At 45.4% G+C, this 25328-nt stretch overlaps 2 protein-coding genes across 12 annotated transcripts in view; one reads left to right on the top strand and one right to left on the bottom strand.

Moving 5' to 3' along the window:
* POLH (DNA polymerase eta) overlaps positions 1–16235 on the top strand; it is a 38065-nt gene extending 21830 nt beyond the window's left edge. The window contains exons 5-11 of one of the 3 annotated variants that reach the window (XM_002914464.4): positions 4355–4524; positions 6125–6228; positions 8063–8182; positions 8754–8877; positions 9388–9453; positions 11674–11843; positions 13600–16225. In XM_002914464.4, the coding sequence (XP_002914510.1) occupies positions 4355–4524; positions 6125–6228; positions 8063–8182; positions 8754–8877; positions 9388–9453; positions 11674–11843; positions 13600–14494 (1649 nt within the window). In that variant the 3' untranslated portion in view covers positions 14495–16225. Of the gene's footprint in view, positions 1–4354; positions 4525–6124; positions 6229–8062; positions 8183–8753; positions 8878–9387; positions 9454–11673; positions 11844–13599 lie in introns of all 3 variants that reach the window. The other 2 variants (XM_034647894.1, XM_019794376.2) reach the window with 2 other exon arrangements.
* The window catches only part of GTPBP2 (GTP binding protein 2), a 15564-nt gene continuing 2078 nt past the window's right edge, over positions 11843–25328 (bottom strand). Inside the window, exons 1-13 of one of the 9 annotated variants that reach the window (XM_034647899.1) lie at positions 25101–25238; positions 24448–24552; positions 23349–23375; positions 22875–23059; positions 22406–22514; positions 22029–22226; positions 21558–21732; positions 21178–21397; positions 20634–20769; positions 20437–20495; positions 19750–19921; positions 19175–19339; positions 17721–18939 (exon numbers count right to left, since the gene is read on the bottom strand). In XM_034647899.1, coding sequence (XP_034503790.1) covers positions 18763–18939; positions 19175–19339; positions 19750–19921; positions 20437–20495; positions 20634–20769; positions 21178–21397; positions 21558–21732; positions 22029–22226; positions 22406–22514; positions 22875–23008 — 1545 coding nt within the window. In that variant the 5' untranslated portion in view covers positions 23009–23059; positions 23349–23375; positions 24448–24552; positions 25101–25238 and the 3' untranslated portion in view covers positions 17721–18762. Of the gene's footprint in view, positions 12103–17720; positions 18940–19174; positions 19340–19749; positions 19922–20436; positions 20496–20633; positions 20770–21177; positions 21398–21557; positions 21733–22028; positions 22227–22405; positions 22515–22874; positions 23060–23348; positions 23376–24447; positions 24553–25100; positions 25323–25328 lie in introns of those variants that run through there. The other 8 variants (XR_004622039.1, XM_034647896.1, XM_034647898.1 and 5 more) reach the window with 8 other exon arrangements.

Below are 25328 nucleotides of genomic sequence, written 5' to 3' on the forward strand. Positions count from 1 at the left end.
TATTATATATATATGAAAAACTAGTTCAGTAAAAACTATAAAATGGGGTGCCTGGGTGACTCAGTTAAGTGTCTGCCTTTGGCTCAGGTCATGATCCTGGAGTCCGGGGATTGAGCCCCGCACTGGGATCCCTGCTCAGTGGGGTGTCTGCTTCACCCTCTGCCCCTCACCTCACTTGTGCTCTCTCTCTCTCATTCTTTCTCTGTCTCATTCTCTCTCAAAAACAAAACAAAACAAAACCTATAAAACATTCCTGAGAAATTAAAAAAGATGAAATAAATGGAGAGACATACCATGCTCATGGATGAAAAGACTAAATGTTAGAGCTCAAGTCACCCCAAATTGACCTAAGATTCATTGCATTCCCTTCTAGACTCAGCAGGATTTTGTAGAAATTGCTAAACTGACTTGAAAATTTGTATGTAAATGCAAAGGATGTGTGGGGCGCCTGGGTGGCTCAGTCGTTAGGCGTCTGCCTTCGGCTCAGGGCGTGGTCCTGGTGTTCTGGGATCGAGCCGCACGTCGGGCTCTTCCGCTGGGAGCCTGCTTCTTCCTCTCCCACTCCCCCTGCTTGTGTTCTCTCTCTCGCTGGCTGTCTCTCTCTGTCAAATAAATAAAATAAAATCTTAAAAAAAAAAAAAAAGGAAATGCAAAGGATGTGGGAAAGCCAAACAACTTTGAAAAAGAGTAACTAAGTTGGAAGACTTAAACACTGTCTGGTTTTAAGATTTAACTGCAAACCGGGACACCTGGGTGGGTCAGTTGGTTAAGTGTCCAACAACTGATCTCAGCTCAGGTCTATATCTCAGGGTCGTGAGTTCAAGCCCCATGTTGGGCTCCATGCTGTGTGTGGTGCCTACTTAAAAAAAAAAAAAGATTTAACTATAAATTTACAGTAACTAGGGCAGTGTAGTATTGGTGTAAGATGAGATAGATCCATGGTACAGAATAGTAAGTACACAAATAGATTACCACCTTTTTTGGTCAATTGTTTTCCACAAAGCTACTCAGATAATTCAATATGAAAAGGGAAGTCTCTCAGTTCTAGTGGGCATTTTACACCAAAAATTGCCGAAATCTTCTCCCTCTAGTCCCATTAGGTGTATCAGAGAAAAACCAAAATTGTATAGATTCTTCTTTTTTTTTTTTTTTTTAAAGATTTTATTTATTTATTCGACAGAGATAGAGACAGCCAGCGAGAGAGGGAACACAAGCAGGGGGAGTGGGAGAGGAAGAGGCAGGCTCATAGCAGAGGAGCCTGATGTGGGGCTCCATCCCAGAACGCCGGGATCACGCCCTGAGCCGAAGGCAGACGCTTAACCGCTATGCCACCCAGGCGCCCCTGTATAGATTCTTCTTATCAACTAGAGAAGGAAACAAAGAAATGTTGCTTATCTTTTGTGGCCCTGTTCAATTGACATGGATATAGAGTAAAAGGATTGTAACATTACTAAATTTAGGAAAGCAATAATGAAGAAATCTAAAGCAGAAAAAATTTAGCTCTAGTTTAGTAGTTGGGAAAAATACTAGAAAAATCCCACAATTTCAATAAATTTGTATTTTTTGGTTTCCCAAACCTAATAAATAATAAGTGGTTTTAAAAGAAGAATGTTACTGTTGTTAATATATGCAAGGCACTGTGCTCAGGAGCTTTATAAAGATTATATACACACACACGTATGTACGTGTACACACACATATATTTACACACAATATGTATATATGTATATATATAATTCCTCACAATAATCCTATGAGATACAGTACTTAAGCTCATGTCATAGACCATGAAACTGAAAGTTACAGAATCATGAAACTTGTTCAAAGTCACATAGTGGTAAAGTCAATATTTGAACACTGCCTGACTACCGAATATTCTTTTTAAGGGTCATGCTATACGTGTTACAGATAAGAGCTAAAGGACTTTAATGGGGCACCCCAAAGTTAGCTAGTTGGAGACAACCACATGATAGATGAGGCTTGAATAAGCCCTAAACTATAAATAATATTTATTTCAGCAAAGGGGAGTTCAAAGTTAAGTAAGAGCAGGGAAATAAAATAAGTGATGTCTTAAAGTTGAAACATCATATGTTCAGGAAATTTTAAAGATATAACAAATTTGTGATTAGTGGAAGATGAATTGAAAAGACCAGATGGTCTTCAATGCCAGTATATAGAGTTGGTACTTTATTCTATAGGTGTGAGAGAGCTAACATCAGGGTTTTGGGTTTTTTTGTTTTGTTTTAAGATTTTGTTTCTTTATTTGACAGAGGGAACACAAGCGGGGGGAGTGGCAGGCCCCCGGCTGAGCAAGGAGCCCAAAGTGGGACTCAATCCCAGGACTCTGGGATCATGACCTGAGCCAAAGGCAGATGCTTAACTGACTGAGCCACCCAGGTGCCCTAACATCAGTTTTGGACAGGGGATAAGATGGATAACATTGGTATTTGAGAATATTTCATTCATGGGCATTATGTAATATGTATTCAGGGAGAGGGTAGTTTAGGAGTTTAAGGTGGTTTGGGCAGGAATGAAGAAAAGCTGAACAAAATAGGGTGGGTTGCAATGGATATACGAAATACTTTGAAGTGGGGTTTTTTTTGTTTTTTGGTTTTTTTTAGATTTTATTTATTCATTTGTCAGAGAGAGAGAAAGAGAGCGCAGGCAGGGGGAGAAGCAGGCGGAGGGAAAAGCAGTCTCCCCGCTGAGCAAGGAGCCTGATGTGGGACTCGATCCCAGGACCCTGAGATCATGGTCCGAGCTGAAGGCAGATGCTTAACCGACTGAGCCACCCAGGTGTCCCTGAGGTGGTTTTGTTGACTAAATAATGGGGAATGAAAGAAGAAAGGAAGCCAGTATTATTTGAATTTCAAACCTTTAATAGAAATAGGGAGTTGTGGGGCACCTAGGTGGCTTAGTTGGTTAAGCGTCCAACTCTAGATCTCAGCTCAGGTCTTGATCTCAGAGTTAGGAGTTCAAGGCCAGCGTTGGGCTCCATGCTGGGCGTGGAGCCTATAAAAAAGAGAGAGAGAGAGAAAAGAAAGAGAAAGGAAGGAAGGAAGGAAAGAAAGAAAAAAATTGGGAGTCGTTTGGGAAAGAGAATATTTGAGAAGGAACATATAATAAAGATTGATTTTCGTTATATGTTTAGAAAGTATAGTGAACTGTAGTTTGAAACTATAATGAAAAATTCAAGAAGAGGTATTCTTTGGGGAGGTGGAGATAAGGGATTAGAGTTTAAGAGTTTGAGGTCAGAGATTAAGCTTTGTCTGTTCTCAGCATAAGCAAATTGAAATGTAAACCAGTACTGGTTCACCAAGAGAAAAAAGCATGTATACAGATAAGAAGACAATGTTGCTCAGTATTTGCTAGAGTGTTAGAGGAAGAAGATAAGCCAGCAAAGGAGAGAAGCAGCAGTCATCAAGAGTTGGAAAATAACTTCTGTGAGCTCATCTTCCTCCTCTGTATATGTGAACCTTCGCTATGCCTCTCCACAATAATTTGAGTGCATTTTCTTGCCTTGTTCATATACCTCATTACTGTCTCTTTAAACCAGCATGTCTAGATTTTCTATATACCTACCTCCCTTGCTTTATAATCATTTTTTAGGCTTTTTTAAAACTGACTAGTTCTAAATTGGGTAGTTAAGATATTTTCAAGGCCCTGAGTCCAAAGCTATATCTAGTTTCAATAGCTTGTCAGGAGAATAAAACTAGTGTCTCGCCAGAAGTTAGCTACTCACCAGGAGAACCAGTCTCTAAAAATATATAAATACATTTATTTTGAAGTGGGAGTTAATTCTGAATATTTTCTAATTGAATAACAGAATTCTTGGGGGGAGGAGGTTACAAGGGAAAGTTAGAGGAAGAAAGTTCCAGAGACCCAGAGAAAGAAAACAGATGTACTTTAAAATCATTGATCATGAAAGACAATATTAATGTAAAATATTTGTTGCATATTACAAGTTTCAGTCTATGCTGAAGCTAAGGCTGCTGGAATTGATAGGAAGGAGAAATTGATCTCTCTTTGGAGTCCCTAGAAGTCTAAACAATTGCAATTTTTTTGTGTGAAAACATACATATCAGGTCACCTGGGTGGCTCAGTTGGTTAATGTCTGACTTCGGCTTAGGTCGTGATCTTGGGATCCTGGGATCTAGCCCTGCATCTGGCACCAAGCTCAGTGGGGAGACTGCTTCTCCCTCTACGTCTCCCTCTCCCCACTCATGCTCTCTCTCTTAAAAAAAAAGAAAAGTGTACATATCTAAAGTACTGTGAAAAGGAAGAATTAGTGTATTAGATAACAGAAAATCCTGACTTAAAAAAATGTCTAAATACAACGTTTCAATTTTTTCAGAGGAGACGCGAAAACAAGGCTTATTTCAATGGCTTGAGTCTCTTCGGATTGATAACACCACCTCTCCAGACCTGCAGCTCACTGTTGGAGCAGTGATTGTGGAGGAAATGAGAGCAGCCATAGAGAAGGAGACGGGCTTTCAGTGTTCAGCTGGAATTTCACACAATAAGGTAAAGGCTAAGAGTGGGTTTCCAGGGGAAACATAGATATCTGTAGTTAAATGCAGCAAGGATGGATATGAGGGGGTTATTTAAACAATTACATGTATACTTTGAAATGGGTTTCTATTCAGAATTTGTTTTGCGGGGGCCTGGGTGGCTCATTCAGTTAAGTGGCTGCCTTTGGCTCAGGTCATGATCTCAGGGTCCTGGGATCGAGCCCCATGTTGGGCTCCTTGCTCAGCAGGGAGTCTGCTTCTCCCTCTCCCTCTGTGCTATCTCTCTCTCAAATAAATAAATAAATAAAAATCTTAAAAAAAAAAAAAAAGAATTTGTTCTTCTTTGTTCAGATAAAAGCCTGAGTAATTCTCTAACAAGGGAAATGTCATTGAACCTGTACTTTCCTAAGAAGCAGTCTGAAAAATCTGCAGAAAATGCTTATTTATACAGTTGTATCCAAAGTATTTCCTTAATGACTGAACTATCTATAGAAAGGAGGTTAATCTTTGAATTTTATATACAAACCTATTTCTTTTCAATTGCTGAATATCCTAGTATTATCTCACTGCTTTTGTGGAATTGCCTGAGTATTTTAGGCTTTTGCCTATTCCCTCCTTTCTAATGAGCAATAAGAAAGATGGAATAATAAAATGTTATTAATTTGGACCACTATCTTGATTTAAGAAATAACAATTATCAATAATCCAGGGGCAGAATAACTGGTTTTCTTATTAAAGTGCAGTGAGGGTCTGGGATCTTCGCCCCCTTCTGACTAGGCTCAGTAATTGGGCAGTGGTTGATTATTCCTGGCTACTACCTTTTCCCCCTTCCTCCAACTGCCAAAGTATCCCACAGAGTTTTAGAGTTTTTTTCTGGTTGGGTGAAGGGAGGGGAAACCAAAGTCCCACTGTAGTAATTTAAACAAGACTAAATATTGCCTAGTAGAAATTCCAGAGAATCTCTCCAATGAGTTTAAAGGATGATTTTATATTTTTCCTACCAATTATAATTTGTGAAATTATACCACTGAAGCACCTTATTCAAATGAGTTCTCAAGGATTTAAGTTTTTTTTCATTTTGAAGTCTTGTTTCTAGTATAAGACATTTACTGTTGGAGGATGGTTTTGAGTCCAGTCTCTGTCGCAGATACTTAAGTTATGGTAAACTGTGTTAAATCCAGGACTCAAAATGGACTAACCATTAATCAGGAAATGTAAATAAATGGGTTAGAGTAAAACAGGTTGGTTTCAGCATTTTTATATGGACATGCCAAGAAATGCATCTTACAGGAGTTTCTTCTGCAGCTTCTCTGGGCTTTTTACCCTTCTGAAGTGGGAGAACCTTAAGGAATAGATGGAGATGGAAAAAATGACTAAAGGAAAACTGAGAACAGAAGATGTGGAAAGAACAATGTGGATGATGATAATGGGTCATAGTTTCCACTGAGGATGTTTGTGGGATACCAAGGTTTAGAGATGTCCTGAGTTTCTGGTTTTGTTTTTGGTCTTAATGTGGAAACCATTAGTTACAGCCCTGTTTGTGTTAATATTCACCAACTCTCTGTGTGGGTGAGGTTGGCAGTAACGAAGTTTTCATGCTTTCCATGCTGCAGGTCCTGGCAAAACTGGCCTGTGGACTAAACAAGCCCAACCACCAGACCCTGGTCTCACTTGGGTCAGTCCCACAGCTCTTCAGCCAAATGCCTATTAGCAGAATGTAAGTATTCAGCAAGTATCTTCAGTTTCACTCATGTATGTTGTGAAGGCACTCTCTGGTTTCTTCTGTTCCTTATGAAAGACTGTAGCCAGGAGGACTGGGTAGCCAGGAAGGTAGAAGGGAGGTAACACAGGAGATTTTGAAAAACACAGAGACTTTTTTTCCTCATGAATCTTTAATTCTGGATTACCTGTGGAAGTTACTTAATCCTGAATTTTAAAAATGAACTGATTGTTAGCTGTATATTTAATTTCCCGCTAGCCTTTTTATTCAAGTCTGTTACCAAATAATAAAACAAACGGAAATTTTGCTTCTTTTCTTCTGATATCAAGGTGTTCAGGACTGCTGAACTGCTCCCAAACTAGGTATGAGAGAAGCAGCCAAATACAATGAATAACTAGGCTGTGCATACCAATGTGTGTCCTTGACAAGGGCATATAATATTGTGAAGGGGACAAGATGTAACCATTGAAAGCAACAGTGAAAGTGCTATCAAGACTGTACATGAATGGGGGGCGCCTGGGTGGCTCAGTTGGTTAAGCATCTGCCTTCGGCTCGGGTCATGATCCCAGACCCTCATCTAGTCCACATCTGGCTCCCTGCTTGGGGGAGGGAGGGCTCCTTCTTCCTCTCCCTCTGCCATTCCCCCCAGCTTGTACTCTCTGGCTCTCTCTATCTCTCTGTTAAATAAATAAATAAATATTAAAAAAAAAAAAAAAAACTANAAAAAAAAAAAAAAAAGACTACCTGAGTAGTGGCTAAATGAGTTATATAGGTAGTTACCAGCGTTCATAGAAGAGAAATCTGAGGATTTATGAAAAAGACATGAGATTTTGTTTTGTCAGATGAGAATTAAAGAGCAATTCTGATTTCAATAATGTTTTGAACACAAAGAGGGGGAAAGTATAAGGTATTTTCAGTGGGACATAAACTAGTTTAACGGGACCAAATAGAAGGAGATAAGTGATAGAAATGAGACCGAAAAGATAGGTTGAGGACAGATTATAGGAAGCCTCAAAGGCCAAGCTTAAGAATTGTCATTATATTCTTCTTTTTAAGATTTTATTTATTTGACATAGAAAGCAAGAGAGAGAGAGCACAAGCAGGGGGAGCAGCAGGCAGAGGGAAAGGGAGAAGCAGGCTTCCCACTGAGCAGAGAGCCTGATGCAGGGCTTGATTCCAGGACCCTGGGATCAGGACCCGAGCCGAGGGCAGACACTTAACCGACTGAGGCACCCAGGCGCCCCAAGAATTTTTATCATATTCTTAAATAAAAAAGGTTTTGGCCATGAAAGGGATTTGTTTTGGGGTTGGAATTTTTTTTAAAGATTTTATTTATTTATTAGAGAGAGAGCATGAGAGACCAAGCACAAACTGGGGGAGGAGAAGAGGGAGAAGGAGAAGCAGGTCCCTGCTGAGCAGGAATCCTGACATAAGGCTCCATCCCAGGACCCTGGGATCATGACCTGAGCCAAAGGCAGACAGTTAACTGGCTGAGCCACCCAGGCGCCCCGGGGGTTAGAATTTTAATCCCTGAATGGGACAGTAGATCCTGTACAATTGAAAGTTTTATATACAGTTGATAACTAATCAATGACTTTAACCTTTTGTTTATGCTATTGTTAATCTTCCCAGGTCCTAACTCCCAGAGTATTTGAATTTCCAGAATCATTCAGTCTTATACTAGAAATTAATGGTTTACAGGACTAACCAATATGTGCTTTCATTTTCCCTGAATCCTCTGGAGAGCTACTTACACAAGCGAAATTTCTTATGTCTGCTGCTAACCAGATATTTATGATGTGACCTATAAATTCTTTGTCTCTTTTGTTAGCCGTAATCTTGGAGGAAAGCTAGGTGCCTCTGTCATTGAAATCCTGGGGGTGGAATACATGGGTGAACTGACTCAGTTCACTGAATCCCAGCTCCAGAGTCATTTTGGGGAGAAGAATGGGTGAGTGATTGCTAATACCTTTCAATCATAACCTTTATGGAGATGCTAAATTCAAATATGGACAAAAGCGTCCAGTAAAATTTAGACCTATCTTTAACATTTGTTCCTTGAGGTAATTTCATTGGTCCTTTTGCTTTAAAATATTAGATCACTCTGGCCTGTCAGTCTACAATAGATTTTCATTTAACGAAATAGGTTGATAGGCTTGCTAGATACATCATTTTTGTGTTCCAAAATGCTGGTAATTCCCTTAAAATCTTTGTATTTAGACTTAGTAAGTACCAAAAAACTGGGGGATATGAATCAGTAGCTTGCTTAGCACTTTTCCAAAAATGCAAATGATGGCTTGGCTTTAAAAAGCATAACCAGGTGTCCCTCTCCTTGGCAATATATTGCACTAGAATTCTTTGGGAAGGGCAGGGATTCTGTCAGAGGTGAGGTATACTTAATTTTGGACAAATTTTTCCTTTTCCATGGAGGAGATAAAAGGGTAGTGCAATGTAGGTATTTTTATTTTAACAAGAATAATCGTTTGCTTTCACTTCGAACTTTTTTTTGCTGCTTTTATCAGATCTTGGCTCTATGGCATGTGCCGTGGGATTGAACATGATCCAGTTAGACCCAGGCAACTACCTAAAACCATTGGCTGCAGCAAGAACTTCCCAGGAAAAACAGCTCTGGCTACTCAGGAACAGGTAGGCAGGCATGCTTGACAAGAACTTTGCCTCTTCTAAAAGGGTTAGTGGGTAGGTTTTGGTAACTGCAAAAGGTTTAAGTTAGATGGGACCTTTCTGTTGTAAAGTATGAAGGTATTTTGTGTTGAAAATTGAGCTCGATTTATTATTTTTTCTGTCCAAAAAGAAAGAGAATGGAACTAACTGAAGTTTGAAATGGAATTACACATTTTTTTGGTAGGTGGTAACTTGAAAGGCCTGGGATATTATGCCCCAAGTTTGTGTGTGTTCTTTTTTTCTCAGAGCTGGAACATGCCTGAGGTTCACCTGATGGCATGCCAGCCGGAAAAGAAAATGAAAATCTTGAGCTAGGGCAGGTCAGAAAATTTCTATGATCTGGTGATCCCTTGGTTAGGGGGGAGACTTTATTGTACACTTACATTTGTGGGAGAACTGAACAAATCCTCCATCTAGTACTCTAACAAACCTAGAATTTTTAAATGAAAGATTAAAGTCTCAACACTTTTTTAGGTACAATGGTGGCTTTTGCAATTAGCCCATGAACTAGAGGAGAGACTAACCAAGGACCGAAATGATGTAAGATTTTCTTTTTTATTTCTTCGGGTGAGCTTTGGGATTTAATACCAGTTGTTGCTTACCTGGAGAAGGAGTAGAGACAAAGATACAAAAAGATACCAGACTAGGAAATTTTAAGACATCTTTTATCTTCTTCCATAAAACTCCCATAAAACTCAACCTGATCTTTGAAAGCCTAGATCTGTGGACATAAGACCTGACTACCCCATCTCCCTCATTACTATTTGCCTCTACTCTTTTGTGTATTCTTATCTAAGCCCCCTTGCAATCCTGATCTACAGTGGATCTTCATCAGAGTACAGAGCCATTAAATAGGGCAGGCGGGGATTAGACTGTAAATTATTGGAACTTAAACATAGTCCATGTGGCGGAGAAGTACTGGCAGTTTCAGAGATAGAGTAAGATGTCAAAGATTTGACATCTGATGATTAGTTTCTTTATCCTTTCCTTAAAAAAAAAAAAACTTTATTGAGGTGCCTGGGTGGCTCAGTCAGTTAAGCGTCTGTGTTCGGCTCAGGTCATGATCCTGGGGTCCTGGGGTCGAGCCCCTTCTCCCTCTCCCTCTCTCGTTCTCTCAAATAAGTAAAAACAAAACAAAACAAATCTTTAAAAATGAGCTTTATTGATATATTCACCCATTTACAGTATACAGCTCAGTAGTTTGAACTTAGTATATTCCAGAATTGTTCAACCATTCCACAATCAATTTACAAACATTTTCATCACCCAGAAAAGAAATCCTATACCCATTAGCAGTTACCCCTGTCCTAGACAACCACTATTGTGCTTTGTCTTCATAGACTTACTGTTGTGGACATTTCATATAAGTGGACTAAGGCAATATGGCCTTTTGGCTGGCTTGAAATCTTTTGGTTAACATAATAGTTTCAAGGTTCATTCATATTGTAACATGTATCAGTATCTTTTTTCCTTTTATGAATGAATAATATTCTGTTATATGGATATGCCATATTTTGTTTATCCATTCATCAGTGAATGGATATTTGAGTTGTTTCCACCTTTTGGCTATAATGGTAATTTTTTTTAAAAGATTTTATTTATTTGACAGACACAGCGAGAGAGGAAACACAAGCAGGGGGAGTGGGAGAGGGAGAAGCAGGCTTCCCACTGAGCAGGGAGCCCCATGCGGGGCTTGCTCCCAAGACCCTGGGATCATGACCTGAGCCAAAGGCAGATGCTTAACGACGGAGCCACCCAGCACCCCTACTTTCTGGCTCTTATCAACAGTATTGCTATGAACATTCATGTACAGATTTCTGTGTAGACATGTTTCATTTCTCTTGGGTATATGCCTAGGATTAGAATTGCTGGTTCACATGGTAACTATATTTAGCATTTTGAGGAACTACCAGACTGTTGCTGTACTATGTTACATTCCTGGCAATGTAAAGAGGTTTTAATTTCACTATATCCTTGTTACTGTCTTTTTCTTGTTTTAGCCATCCTAGTGGGTGTGAAGTGGTATCTCATTATGGTTTTCAGGTGCTTATTGGCCATCTTCTTACCTTCTTTGGAGAAATTTGTCAAGATCCTTTGCCCATTTTTGAAGTGGTTTGTTTCTTCATTATTGAGTTTTAAGAGTTCTGTATATATTCTGCTTATAAGTCCCTTGTCAGATAAATCATTTGCAAATATTTTCTCCCATTTTGTGGGTTTTTTCACTTTCCTGATGGTATAGTTTGATATGTTCTCTCGTGTTTCCACATCTAGGAGTCCTGCAAGTCAACTGTATATTTCAGAAATCATCCACAACTACCTGTTTGCCCCTTGTTAGCTGAATTGGTGGTGATGAATGTTTGTTTTTTGGTGGGCCACAGAAAGAGGGAGAGGATCCCAGCTCTTATGCACCTACTTGTCTTTGCTCACTAGGTGTCGCTCTGTTCTCATTTCTTTATAAGGCTTCATAAGATTTTAAAAGCCTCACAGTGTGGCTTTTCCTCCCACTTTGTATCTAATGCAACACAGTAGGGATCCCTGGAAATTTATCGGTCTTTAAGCGTGAAAGAATTTTATGCCAAAAGTAATTCTGGACGTGTAAGATCCTTGTCACTTCACTGTTTAAAGTATTAATTAAGCGCCATTATTTCCAAACCATCCCGTCACCCTGGTTCTTTTAATTTCCTCTCACACAGTTCAATATATAGAATCCAGATGCTCACAATAACTTTAGTTCTGGTCGCAATCCTTTTATACCCGCAGAATGACAGGGTGGCCACCCAGTTGGCTGTGATCATTCGTGTACAAGGAGACAAACGTCTCAGCAGCGTGCGCCGCTGCTGCGCTCTCACCCGCTATGATGCTCACAAGATGAGCCATGACGCGTTTGCTGTCATCAGGAACTGTAACACTTCAGGAATCAGAACTGACTGGTGAGTTGAATTCTAGCCTGTCTTCTTAGACAAGACTTGTAGCCTGACTTGGTCTAAAATTCTTGGGTAGATAGCTTTCCAGCTGGGGTGAGTTCTTGGTGACGCTATAGTAGGACCTATCACAGAGAGGAATGACGGAACACAACAGAAACGCCAGGAACAAGGCAGCTCAGCTACAGCGTCTTTGCCTACATTTGGTGCATTCCAGTTCTCGGGTGGGTTTCAGAGGCAGAGTAAACCGATATTATCCCTGCCTTTGCTGCAATCAGAAAGAACAACCAATTGCATGTGTGTGTATGGAACTCAAGTTTCAAGGATACACTTGGGAACTTCTCTCTCAACACCTGATTGTTCTATCTTAAAACTATCTTCCTTGATAATAAAAGCAACCTATATTTATTGATAAGCTCAGTCTAACATCCCAACTCAATTACAAGCTCCAGTGGTATAATACCGAATGTCATATTAAATCTCACTTCACTTGGTAATGAAAAATAACCAAATAGATCATTGGAATATGTTCATTTATTGTTCAGATATTAATGATTTTCAGTATTGGAATCCTCTATTTAACATAGCCTGTTACATTGAAAAAAAGTATTCCTAATTCACAATGGAAATATAATTATGTGAGAAACATAAATTGGTTGTTTACTTATAGCTCTTTACTTAAGATTATAAAAAATAATGTAACATTGTGTCAACTACAAATAAATACATAAATAAATAAATAAACAAAGTTTCATCGAACACCTAAGTTATTGCTTGTCTAATTTAACTATGTGGGTACTACTATTGTATGTGCTGCCCTACAATATGATGGGGTCTCTAAAGCTGGAATTTTTGTTCTTTGTGTGGAAAAATTTATTTAACTTTTACTTCCTGATATATGTGTTTATTTTCAAATATTGAACAGTTACATTGAACTAAATGGTAAAATGATACTGTGTTCATATGAAACCTTATAAATTGACAGACTCTAATACTTACCAGGAGTGTGAAACCTATTGACAGGGAAGCATCAAAATGATCGATTATAAGACTGTCCAAAAGCATGAAACCAGAGGATACTGAGATACTGTCATAACAGTTCTAAAATGGCATTTACTCTTTACCTCATCGAGAGACTAATCTGTATATAAAAGCATGTTTTATCTTCTGAAATTCAACTAATGTGAAAATTATTTGAGTAATTAGACATAATGAATAACTCTATGGCACAAATTTCTTGAAAATGTTTCTGAGGCTAGGATAGGTAATTCCAGTTGTGGGATTTTATTCTCTAGAAATTCGAGTTGGAAGTCTGTCAGAATGAGGGTTAGGTGGTGCCTTCTTTAAAAACAGAATGGGTAACAGGATTTTTTCAAGAGACTTCCCAGTCTAAATATTCTAAAGCTTTTTTGTTGCCCTGAATAAAATTTCTTGCCTCAGTCCTGAATTACAACTGCTCCTATGTATCTTCTGATATACGTTATGAATACCTTGCTGTGAGGGGATCCGTTTTGTAAATGTCTGACCTGGTTAGGTGTTCACCAAGTTAGCAGTTCTCAAGATGTGGTCCTAAGCTAGCAACATCAGCATCACCTAGGAACTTGGCAGGAAGGCATATTCTCTGCCTATTCCAGGTCTACTGAATCTGTATCAATCTGATAACCCTAAAATTTAAGAACACTCTCGTGGCAGAATCACAATCCCAGTCATTTACAAACTGAATCTGTGACCTGGTGCTAATCTTGTTCCTTTACTCTCTGTACAGGTCCCCTCCCCTCACAATGGTCTTCCTGTGTGCTACCAAATTCTCCACCTCTGCCCCTCCATCTTGCACAGACATCACCACCTTCCTGAGCAATGACCCAAGTTCTCTGCCAAAGGTGCCAGTTACCAGTTCAGAAGCTAAGACCCAGGGATGTGGCCCAGCAGTGACAGTCACTAAGAAAGCAACCACTTCTCTGGAATCATTCTTCCAAAAAGCTGCAGAAAAGCAGAAAATCAAAGAAGCTTCACTGTCATCTCTTCCTGCCACTACGCAGGCCCCCATGAGCAATTCACCATCCAAGGTCTCCTTACCTTTCCAAACCAGTTGTACTACAGGAACTGAGCCCTTCTTTAAGCAGAAAGGTCTACTTCTAAAGCAGAAACAGCTTAATAATCCTTCAGTTTGCTTCCCTCCACAAAATCCACAGTCCAGTCCTAAAGAGTTAACAAACTGTTTTCCAGCAGAGTATCCAGACTGCACCCCTGTCTGTCAAGTGGTGTTGAAGCTAGAATCCTCTACGACAACTCCTACAGAGCTGGACTTGGCCCGGAACAGCCCAAGCAGGCCTGCTGCTTCAACTTCCAACTCTGCTCTGCCAGTGGCTCAGAAATCAACTACTTCCCCAAGTCCTACGGCAGCTGAGGACCAGGTGCTCTGTGAGAAGTGTGGCTCTCTGGTACCTGTATGGGAGATGCCAGAACATACAGACTATCACTTTGCATTGGAGTTACAGAAATCCTTTTTGCAGCCCCACTCCTCAAACTCACAGGTGGTTCCTGCCAGTTCTCCTCAAAGCAAAAGAAATCCCAAGAGCCCTTCAGCCTCCAGTAATAAACGCCCTAGGCCTAAGGGCATGCAGACATTGGAATCATTTTTTAAGCCGTTAACACACTAGTGCTGCCCTCAGGCTTGCTGCAGGGTTTTACTATTTCACCTGTAAACTAGGAGATGGAAATATGCTCACTTCTCAAGCAAATCTGTAACTTTATGAAATTTTTAGTAGGAGAATTAATCCAGTTGGATGGCGGAGTTAAAACTCCCATCTCTTCACATGCGTGGATTCCAATTCCATTGTTGACAGAGATGTAAAAACTAACTTATCTTGCAGAGATGCAACTGCTTTGAGTTTTTGATCACTAGAGTTTAGGGAGGCAGGGTCAGAGTACAAATGTGTGGGCCTCGAAGCCTAGGCGAGGCACTTTCCTCATCTGCACAACTGATAAACCTTACAGATTATGGGACAGCTTAAAGCTGGCACAAAAAAGGAACTGAGGGAGAAAAGACGTTTTTAACATTTTCCCCAAGCTCTGTGACGGGACAGTTCAGATAATGCTTTGACCAAAATGCGAGGTTTGAGAGCGCAAGGTGAAGACCTGAAACCCTAAAGTGCTAACTAGTTTAGGGCAGGGCTCTGTACACAACAGCTGCTCAATAAGTACCAAGTTTCATACAAGTAAATCCTATTATGGCCATAGTTTTAGCCACTGGCCCTTTTGGCTCTTGCACTGGTCTAATGTAGAACGAGACTGTGAATGGGCCAGTTCAGGAGCTCTTCGACTGGGTAAGTCACGGTCAGAACTAGAGCATCTCTAGAATCTCTCTAGGCTGTGAGCTGCAGCAGCAGCAGCAGCAGCAGCAGCAGGGAACTTGTCAGCAAGGGTCTCAGCCTTACCCCCACCCTACTGAATCAGAATCTGCGTATTAACAAGATTCTCCAGGGTGTTTGAGAAGTACTGATCTAGAAGAGGCGTGCCAGCCAGGTTTGTAGCGGGTGCAGACGTGTCCTTAAACGCGGCAGGAAGAGCTGGTGCTTGGCTTTCAGGGTCACTGGCACGTTCATCTCTTCCCTTTTGATGTTTGAATATTTAGCTTAGGTTTTATTGTAGCTTTTCTGCACTTGTCCATGTTTATAGCACTGTGTTCTTAATCTGCAGTCTTCTATGTGGAAAATCAGCTTTTTTGATATGGGAAACCTTGTGTTACACAGAGAACCCAAGTGCAGATGAACTGAACTAGGTGGTCTTGGGGGAAGTGAGTAGGAAGAAGGGTGTACATATCCCCCCTCTCATACTTAATACACAAGCCAACTGCTCTTCAAACTTACTTATAAATTGGGGGTCTGTATTTAGTTTGAAGAAGGGGGGAGCATTTGAAAAACATTGTGTCGTAGAAAATTACTTCTTCCTTCAAAAATATTTTCCTCTTGTAGCAGCTGAATACTGTGTACATGGCCCTCTTCCTGCTAGATTTGTAGTTTCTTGAAGGCAAGAATTCTTCACAGTGCCTTGCACATAACAGGTGCTTGGTATTTATTGGATGAAACATACGTCGTAAGTAATTTTAGATGATTACTGAACTGGGAGAGTAAAAATGTTCATGTTACTGGTGTGGGGGGGGGCTGCTTTATACATCTTTTTATCCTCCTAAACGTTCCATTAATGTAGCAAGGTATAGCTCCCTGGTTCCTGAAGATGTCTTATTAAATACTGAGATCATAGGATGCCTGGGGGCTCAGTTGGTAAAGCATCTGCCTTCGGCTCAGGTCATGATCCCAGGGTCCTGGGATCGAATCCCGCATCGGGGTCTCTGCTCAGTGGGGAGCCTGCTTCTCCCTCTGCCTGCCACTCCCCCTGCTTATGCTCTCTCTCTCTGACAAATAAATGAATAAAAAAATAAATACCGAGATCATTTTCCAAAATTTCCTTTCTTAATCCAGTGAAAAGTTTAAGAAAAAGAGCCTAAAATGAAGCAATATTCTCCTTCGGGTACTCTACAGCTTAGGTGGAACAAAGTTTGAACACTTGGGTTGATTGGAAAGAGTCATATAGAAAAGCAATGTGGTAGAAACTCTGGTTTCATTGGACTTACAGAGGCCAAGACAGGTGGGGGAATGGATAACTAGTAATGACAATACCAGCAGCACACCTCCTATTTTCTTGGAAATGCCAACCCTACCCCAGCATACTGGCAATAAGCCTGTGGAGGGGACAGCAGACAGACATGCAGAGGTCCATGTTGGGGGAAAGCTATAGTACCTTTTTTGCTGAATACAACCTTCTCTCATAGCTGTTTATCCGCAACTGCACAGAAGGAAGTAAATAGCTCTTAGTCCCCAACACAGGAGGAAGAGGAAATTCTTCAACCACAGGCTTCTTATAGTAGTAGCAAGTTAAGCCAGTGATATTTTTAAAAACAGCGTTTGAATAGTTTGGGAAGCTATTACTTTAAAACCCCGGAGATGGGTGCCTGGGTGGCTCAGTCGGTAAAGCCTCCCATTCTTGATTTCAGCTCAGGTCATGATCTTGGGGTCTTGAGATCAAGCTCTGCGTTGGGCCCCGCTTGGGAGATTTTCATTTCTCTGTCAACCCCCCCAACCTGGCTGCTCACTGGTGCACACTCTCTTAAAAAAAAAAAAAAAAAAACCAACCCTGGAGACAGAATGCCTCATGGGGCCTTGGGTCAGATTTATCATTAAATTTCTTTTGTAAGGATCGGTACTCAAAACGCAGTCCCATAAAACATGACAGGTACTCTGAACACAGAAACAGTAAGAAAGGACTAAGGTTTGGCTGGGTGGCCCTTTTAGCTCCAAGAAGCATTTAAGCTACATAAACTAAACTTCAGGCATTCTGCACTGGTAGGGAGAGCGTGAGGACCAGACTAACAGGACTCTAAGATCCATTCCTCAGGAAGTAGGTGGCACACCCAACTCCAAACCTCTGACGAGCACAGGAGTTGTCTCATCACCACTCTGACCCTATCAGGGGCCAACTCCCCAAGGGCGGGATAGTTACCTATCTCAGCTGAAAAGACAGCACTTTCACTTTCTGTTCTGCTCACTTGAGAACTATGCAAATAGGCCAGAACAGCCAGGTCACAACACTGGAGCACTGATCGCATGGGAGGGAGAGGGAGGGAAGAATGGTGACTGAGATACCAGATGGGTTCTTTCTCCATTCAGGGCTCAGCAGTGTTAGGGTTTCACTTGTCTAATCCTGAAGAGGAATCTAGCTCTGGAAACTGAGCCCGTATCTTAAACATAAGCACAGTGTATTCAATAAAACATTTTTTATTCTGTACAATATATATATGTGTATTTAAATATATATGTATATATGTGCGTGTGTGTGTGTGTGTGTGTGTGTGTATGTGTGTATATATATATACACATATATGCAGAGAAACCTGAACCAACAAATCCCTGAGTCCGGGGAACCCAGGACATTAACAAAGGGAAAGGAGGGAGTCCATGCCCTAAAAGAGTAGGAAATATGGCAACACCTTTCCCTTTCCTCCAGGTTCCCTGCAACAGAGGGGGACTTACATGGGAGCAGGAAGGGGGGGCAGGGGTGGCAGGATGAGGAGCTGTGGGTCAGGTCCCCAGTCACTAGTCTGGGAAAGTAAAACACTGTTTGATCCAGCATTAAAACCAACAAATCACTGCAGAGGAGGGGACAAGACTGATTGACATGCAGCTGACCTTCGGTATGCCAAACCTGAGCTTGGCAGCCCCACGCCTGGGCCAGCACGACAAATAGCACCTGTGGGGCCTGTGAGCAGAGAAATGGGAAATGGCCCTTGAGTGAAGAAGGGAAAGGAGACAAAGCTGAGGAACAGACCTCATGTCTCAGCACAAGCTGGGAGCACTGTCCCTGTGCCATTTCTTCGGACCCTGGGCCACCAGATGGCCAGGAGCAAAAGTCTTTTGTCCACAGTCAAGTAGAGATGGGCAACTTACATGGCCTTGAGAAGAGGTATAGAAAAAGGAGTGCTTTCGAGGACCACCCCCAGTTGTGACAATTCCTGAAGTGCTGGGACCACACCGGCGAATCATGCCCAGTCTGGACGGTGGGGCCCAGGTGGCGGTGGTCGGCTCCTTCCAGTAGACAGGCCATGGGGTTGCCAGGGTTGATGAGCCAACCAGGTGGACACACAGCTGCCGAGCACTGCCCTGAATTCTCCTGTCTTCTCCCTCAGGACTGTCCCTCCCTGGCCACACCAAGCTTGGCACCTCTCCAGAAAGGTGGCAGGGAGCGTGGGGCAGAGAGCACCGGTCTCTCCCTCACCTATTAACACACAGAGCCGCCAACAGCGGGCAGCATGGCCAGAAGTCACCTTATATATTGTAGGGACAGCAATGGAGCTGTGCCTGCCTGGAGGAGTTCAGAAGCCCATGTTGGCCTGGGCCTCTCCTGCTGCAATGGCTTGTACATCGGTGACATGGCCGATGCCCTTGGTGACACCCTCCCGGAACAGCAGCTTGGCGCCCACCTTCAGGTACTCTGGGTGTTTCAGGAAGCGGAAACGTACCACTGCCTTCTCCCCTGTCCGCAGCTTGTCCTGCAGCAGATATGCCGTCACTGGTCCTGGACAGCGCCTCCCATCCCGTTCTCTACCAGCCTTGGCTCTCCACCCTTGGGGGCCTATCAGGCTTCTACCCACCCAGAGTGGGGCTCGGTCCCCTTTGTGGGATCAGGGTGTTCTCTATGAGTCTGGGGCCAGGCCTCCTTCCTTTCCCGAGGCAGAATAATTCTGACTCTTCCCTGGAAAAACGGCACGGCTGGGTCCCTCTCACCTTGGCATGGATCTTTTCCACCACTGCTGTCTGACGTACGTTGCCCACATGTACTGTCACCTGGAAGCCTCGCCGGAACGTGGTGGCATGGAACAGTAGGACGATCTCTGCCTCGAACACGGAGCAGATGGTGGGATTCATCTCGGGGCTCACCATCACCATGCCCTGGGGAGGCACAGCCCCCAGCCCAAGGGCAGACCTTTCATTAGTCTCTCCCTCCCCCACCAACGTCACACCCTCTCCAGCTCCTGCACCTCTTCCTCGCCGACTTTAAACACAAAGACCTCAGAAGACAATATTCACAACTCTCCACTTAGAACCCTTCCTTATCCCTCCCATGTCCTCTACTCCTTCTAAAGCTTAGTATTTCTAAGCTCCTGGACGTTCAGGTTGCATGACGGTGACCCCTATTTGAGGATTCTGAGTCTTTTTTATACAGCCCATGTAACCAGCTTCTTGGGTTAGAGGCTGTTTCCTCTGAGCTCCTCTGAAGCATCTTAGGCGCTTCTCATCCAGGCAGCCAGTCTCCCGGGCGCCTCTTCGTGTTCCCTCTCCAACCCACGCCCCCACCTTACCTTGCGAAGAAGCGCGCGGTCGAAGTCCCCGAGGGCCAGCGTAGCGGCCTGCCCAGCTCGCAGCACACGGCAGGCAGAGCGGTTGCGCTGGATGCTGCAGACCCTCAGCTCCAGGAAGCGGCCGTCGTCCGTGGGGCCCACCACCAGCCGGTCCCCCTCACGGCAAATCCCACTGCGGCCCAGAGGGCAGGCGGCACGCCGTCAGTCTAGCCCCCCGGCGCGCCGCCTGCTTCTCCGCCAGCGTCCCCAGAACATTCTTTGCCTTCTAAGCTGACTCCCTCGGTGGGGGAGAGGGGGCAGGGGAGAAGCTTCAGACCCTAACGGCCGATGCCTGGAAGGGCCAGTAGTGACGGTGAGAGGTACCAGTGGCTTTGACACTGAACACACCCTCTGCTTTGAAGAGCCTTAAGGGACCTCTCATTTCCCTACGCGGAAATGATGCCAGGTGAATACAACTGGGCCTTCAACCTCAGGAGCCTGGAGAGTTCCAGTTAGCGGCAATACTATTTCTTCCCTCCTGAGGCAACAGACTAGCTTTCTCCAGCTCTTCCCACGGTGAAAGCCCAATCCGGAAACAAGCACATTGTTTAGATGGGTCCATACAACTCCAAGGCCTCCTTAGGGCCATGATTGAGTGCACGGGAATGTGAGGGCTGGAGGGGGTGGGGAGCGAGTGAAGCGACTCACCTGGAAAGTGTCCCTCCAACAACTGTCCCCACCTCTGGTACTGTGTAGATTTCGTCTACCTGAGGCCAAAGAAAATGCTATCAACAGCCAGCCAAGTAGGGCTGGCAAGTCCAAAATCTCTTAAATAGGCTCAGGGCTTGGTCACAGCTAGTCCTTCCGGGTTTTCCAGCTCACTGCCCGTTCAGGTGGCCAGCTACCTGGAACTCCGTCAGCTGCTGCATGAGTTCCTCCTGCTCTTTGCTGTTGGTGAGCGGTGGCAAGATATTCAGAAAAACTTTAAGCAGGTCCAGACTCTCTCCAGACACACTGGACAGTGTGAAGATAGGAGTGACGCTGCAGAGGGAGGCATGGAATGGACAGATGAGGAAGTGTCTAACAGGAAGCAGAGGCCAGAGCTCCCCGCATGCAAGGGGAGCTTCTGGGGCGGGGGCTGGCAGGGGCACCTCTGTCCTATCTGCTAACCTTCTCAGGAGCTCTGAGTCCTCTCTCTGTGAGCCAGCCAAGGGATGTGGCTCACAAGGCTCATCCCAGAGCCCAAGGGAGACAGCGAATGCCTGGCATAGCACTTTGTCTCCTGGGTCCCAGGCACCAGCAAGACTCCAGGCTGGCTAGCACAGACGCCCTCCCACAATCCCAACCTGAAAAACCACAGAACTGAGCCAGAACTGGTCTGCTCCTGGGGTGGGACACCACGCAGCAGCCTTCCCTGTGGATCAGGGCTCTGGAGTGAGAAAGGCTTACTTGGGTGACTGGGCAAACTGCTGAGCCGCAGTGACAGCGTCATCCTCAGAGGTGACCAGCATGGGGACCTTGTGGCAGCCAGGCTGCTTGAGGACCCGTTCTAGCTGGCGTACTGTCCTCTCCACTGTGGTCTTGGCACACAGGTCCACCTTGCTGACCACGATGAAGAAGGGCACTTTCAGGGCCAGGGCCAGCCCCAGGTGTTCCCTTGTGGTGCCAGCTGCCTCAGAGGAGGAAGGCAGGCAGCAGGAGAGAAGGGTGAGAATGTGGGAGGGAGCAGAGGGAACACGAGCATCCGTCGGGCTCCCAGGTTCGAGGAGACTCGGGGCGGGAGAGTCGGCGCCCCCCTCCAGCCCCGTCCCTGCCCCACTGGCTCGTACCGATCCCAGTGTTAGCGCTGACGAGCAGCAGGGCGCAGTCGGGGCAGTACGAGGTGAGGCCGAAGATGGTGGTGTGGAGGTACTTGTGGTGGCCGGCCAGGTCGATGAAGGTGATCATCTTGGAGCTGCTTTCGCATATCTCTTCTGCCGTCCGTGAGTCACTGTAATTCACCACCTGGCCCGGAGCCCAGGGCTCTCAGTGCCCCCTGCCAGCCTCCCCAACCCTTTAAGAGTTGCCAGGACCTAAACCAGTCACTGGGTGACCCTGCCTCTTACCCCTGAGCCCCCCATCTGACATAATTCAGCTGATTCCCCAGGCGCTTTCTAAGGAGACAGAGCTTGCCGTCTGCCCTCAGGGCCGTCTTCTATACTACCTCCGCAAGGGTCCACACTGCCCTCGGGCTCTGCTCTTCACCACTACCATCCCAGCCTCAGAGTCTGGCCCCACTGGGTCCCGCTGATTGCATGCACCTCTCCCTTGCTGTTAAAGCCCAGGATCTCGAAGCTGATGCTGGAGGTTCGGCCAGACTGAATCTCATGCAGGTGGCGGAAAAGGTTGAGCCGAGCCCGGCCCCGCCCATTGTCCAGCTCTCCCTGGGTCAGGACTCCAAGCAGAGTCGACTTCCCTGAGTCCACATTGCCCAGGACGGCCACACGGAGGTCTAGGAACTGTGGATGAATTGCGAGAGGTAAGGACTCCAATCCCTTATGTGCCCCCACAGACGGTTGGCTTAAGGGCAGTGACACTCCCTGGGGACCAAATGATGACCTGGACGCGCCCAGGTTCCTGGGCCAGTGACCCTCCTGGGGAGCAAGGGCGTGAGAGGTAGGGAAGGGTGTGTGCTCACCTGTTGGTTGTCAGGGACCTTTCGTACCAGCACTTCGGTGATCTTCCGGGGCATGTCGCTGTCATAATCCACTTCTCGCTCCCGGAGAACAGTGATATCTGCCCCGACCCTGTCACAGCAAGGCCACGGCTGCCGCATCTCACCTGTACTCCCCCACCCCCCCACCTTCCAACCTGGCTCTAGACCAAATGGCCTTCCCGCACCTCCCACCGCCTGACTTCACTTCCTTACCACCCTCCAGTCTATCCCACATCCTTTTAAACAAACAAATCTTAAATCAGAAAGCAAAAAAGCCTCGTTCCAATACGGAGGAGCCCAGAACACTAGCCCTCCCCACTTCAGCCCTTTGTCAAGAGAAGGCAGCAGAAGGAAAGCCCCTCCTGGGCCCCTCAGGCCCGAGGTGACTGGGTATTCACAGGTCTTCTCCAGACTTAGGTAAAGAGAACCAAGGGGGAATGGGAAGCGTTACTTCTCTGCCATCCGGTGTAGGGTCTTGAGGGACGCCCGCATCTCCTCCTCCGCCAGCCCCACCAGCAGCCCATTGTCCTCCACCCCAATCTGGTAGACGGCCTCACCGCGGCCCTCCTGGAGCCGCCACTTCATCTGTGTCACCAGGTGCTCAAAGCGGTACTGGGAGGGATTCACCAGCTTCAGCTTAGAGCAGGTGAGGTGTCATAAGAAAATCAAGTCAGAGATGTTCCTCCTAAACCCACCTGCTCCCCACCTGTCCTGCTGCAAGGACCAGGACCTTCCCTTCCCACTTAAACACCCTCATCCCTGGTCTCCTCTAACAGTGAGTCCCCCCCTCCAACAGAATGAGGTACAGAGCCTCTACCCTGCATCATACCCCTAAATTGCTATAGATCATGGGGTTGGAAGGATCTCAGAAAAAATCACCCCATACCAGCAAGGACAACCTGCCCCTCCCCAGCCGAAGACTCACTTTATATTCGATGTTTCCATCTTCAGCCTGAAAAGAAAGAGAAAGCAGTTATGAGACGCTGTCCTGACCAACTTCTCCTTCCCTCTGACTCCCGCTAGGGCCCAGGCAGCTGACTTGAGAGAGGAGGAACCTCCGAGGCACCTGCTTAGACACAAACCCTCCACTCAGTCCCAGTGGACCTCCCTGAAGGGAAGGCCTTTAAGAATACAGAGAGTCACCCACGTAAGCCAGAAACAGAAACCTAGTCCCTCCTTCCTTTGATTCCTGGTGGCACACTCCTAGACGCAAGATCACCCCTTCCTTCTCTCGGGGCCTCAAACGATTGTCCCCAGAAGTCCAGATTTCCTCTGTGCTCGGGTTGCTGAGGTCAATCTTTGCCACTGGTCTGGGAGACACCATTTCCTTCCTGCCCACCCCTCTCAGCTGATGTCACCAAGAGTAAGAGGCTGCAAGAGGTTCTGGACCAGGGCCAAAAGGTGAGCTCAGCACTGGTCACTATGAGCCTGATGAGAGATGAGCCCAGGTAAAATGAGGGGCAGGGCTCTGAAGTTGGGGCTGAGATGAAGAGAAGAAACTCAGGAAATGCAATAAAGGGGACAGACTCCACGTACCAGATTCACATGCCTCAGTTGAGGTGAAATCCCAAATCCACCCACACAACCTCCCCTACAACTTTCCTCTGTCAGGTTACCCACCACAGAAGCAGCCTGTTGCCTGAGCCTTCCCCTCCAAGGTGTGACGGGATAAGAGATTCGCTTGTTCTGCCTGTCCTGCGTTTTGGCACTCCTCCTCCCTGGCCATTTCTTTTTCTTTTTTCCTTCCTGTCACCATTCCATCTCCTCGAGGCCCTCTGACTCCCAGGCTCTTAACAGGTCTTCACCCACAATCTCTAGCTCATGGAGTAAAAGGGAAATCTTTTCCCATTAGCAAAGACCTTCTTTTTTATCATTTTGCTAAGGGTGAAGAATTAGGATGGGTGCCTTCAGAAAAGTAGTACTAGAATGATGGTCTAGGCCAATGGTTCTCAAAGTGTGATCCCAGGACCAGTAGCATTAGCACTGCCTGGGAACTTGTAAGAAATGCAGAGTAACAGGCCCACCTCTGATCTATTGAAACAGAAACTCCAGGGGTGAGGCAGCAATCCAGGTGATTCTGATACATGCTAAAGTTTGATAACCACTGGCTTAGGCTCGGTCCTCCTTTCCTAAGAGGGACAAAATAGCAGTTATTCTCTGCCTTGGGATAGATGAGGCAGGTACGTGGAAGCCATCCCCACTTACTCACAGGACAAAGGGCAACAGGGCTTAAGCCTGGCTGTTGGTTGTCTGTTTTTATATGTGCGTGTATATGTGTACTCAGGGAGAGAGATGGAACATATTGCTCTCTTCCCCAGTACTCCCCTCCTCCCCTGTGGAACAAGTTTAGAAAACTCTGCTGCCTCCTCATCCCAGGATGCAGTCTCCCTTCTGTAGCAGCAGATGAAGCCAGGGCATTCTACTTTGCTCTTCCCAAGGGGATAAAAGTGGGATCCCCTTTCTCCACTTCTCCTCCTGGGGTTACTGGATCAGAATGGGGGGATCCTCCCTCCCCACTCGTTCTCCCTGGGGTCCTGGGACCGGAAGGAAAGGTTCTCCTCTCCCCCCAGTGTTCTGACACCGGAAGGGGGTATCAATTCCCTCTGCCCCGCCTCCCTGGAGTGCCGGGACCGGAAAGAGTGGTTTCCTCTCCCCCGCCACTTCTCATGGGGCTCACCTCGGGGGGCAGGTACGGAGGGTTGTTGGCTTTGCCCCCTCTGTTCCTTCCGTTCTTCTTTTTCCCCTTTGGGCCCCCGCAGCCGCTGCTGCCGCCGGCCCCCCTAGCCTTAAGGGTTCCGCCCACGGCCGGGCCCCCTCCGGGCCGGCAGCAGCCGCCGAACAGCTCCGATACCCGCGAGTCCATCCGCCGCTGCCGCCAGCCCCGCCCGGCCCCTCCCCCCCGCCA

The sequence above is a fragment of the Ailuropoda melanoleuca genome, chromosome 19, assembly GCF_002007445.2.
Source record: "Ailuropoda melanoleuca isolate Jingjing chromosome 19, ASM200744v2, whole genome shotgun sequence".
Classification (NCBI taxonomy): domain Eukaryota; kingdom Metazoa; phylum Chordata; class Mammalia; order Carnivora; family Ursidae; genus Ailuropoda; species Ailuropoda melanoleuca.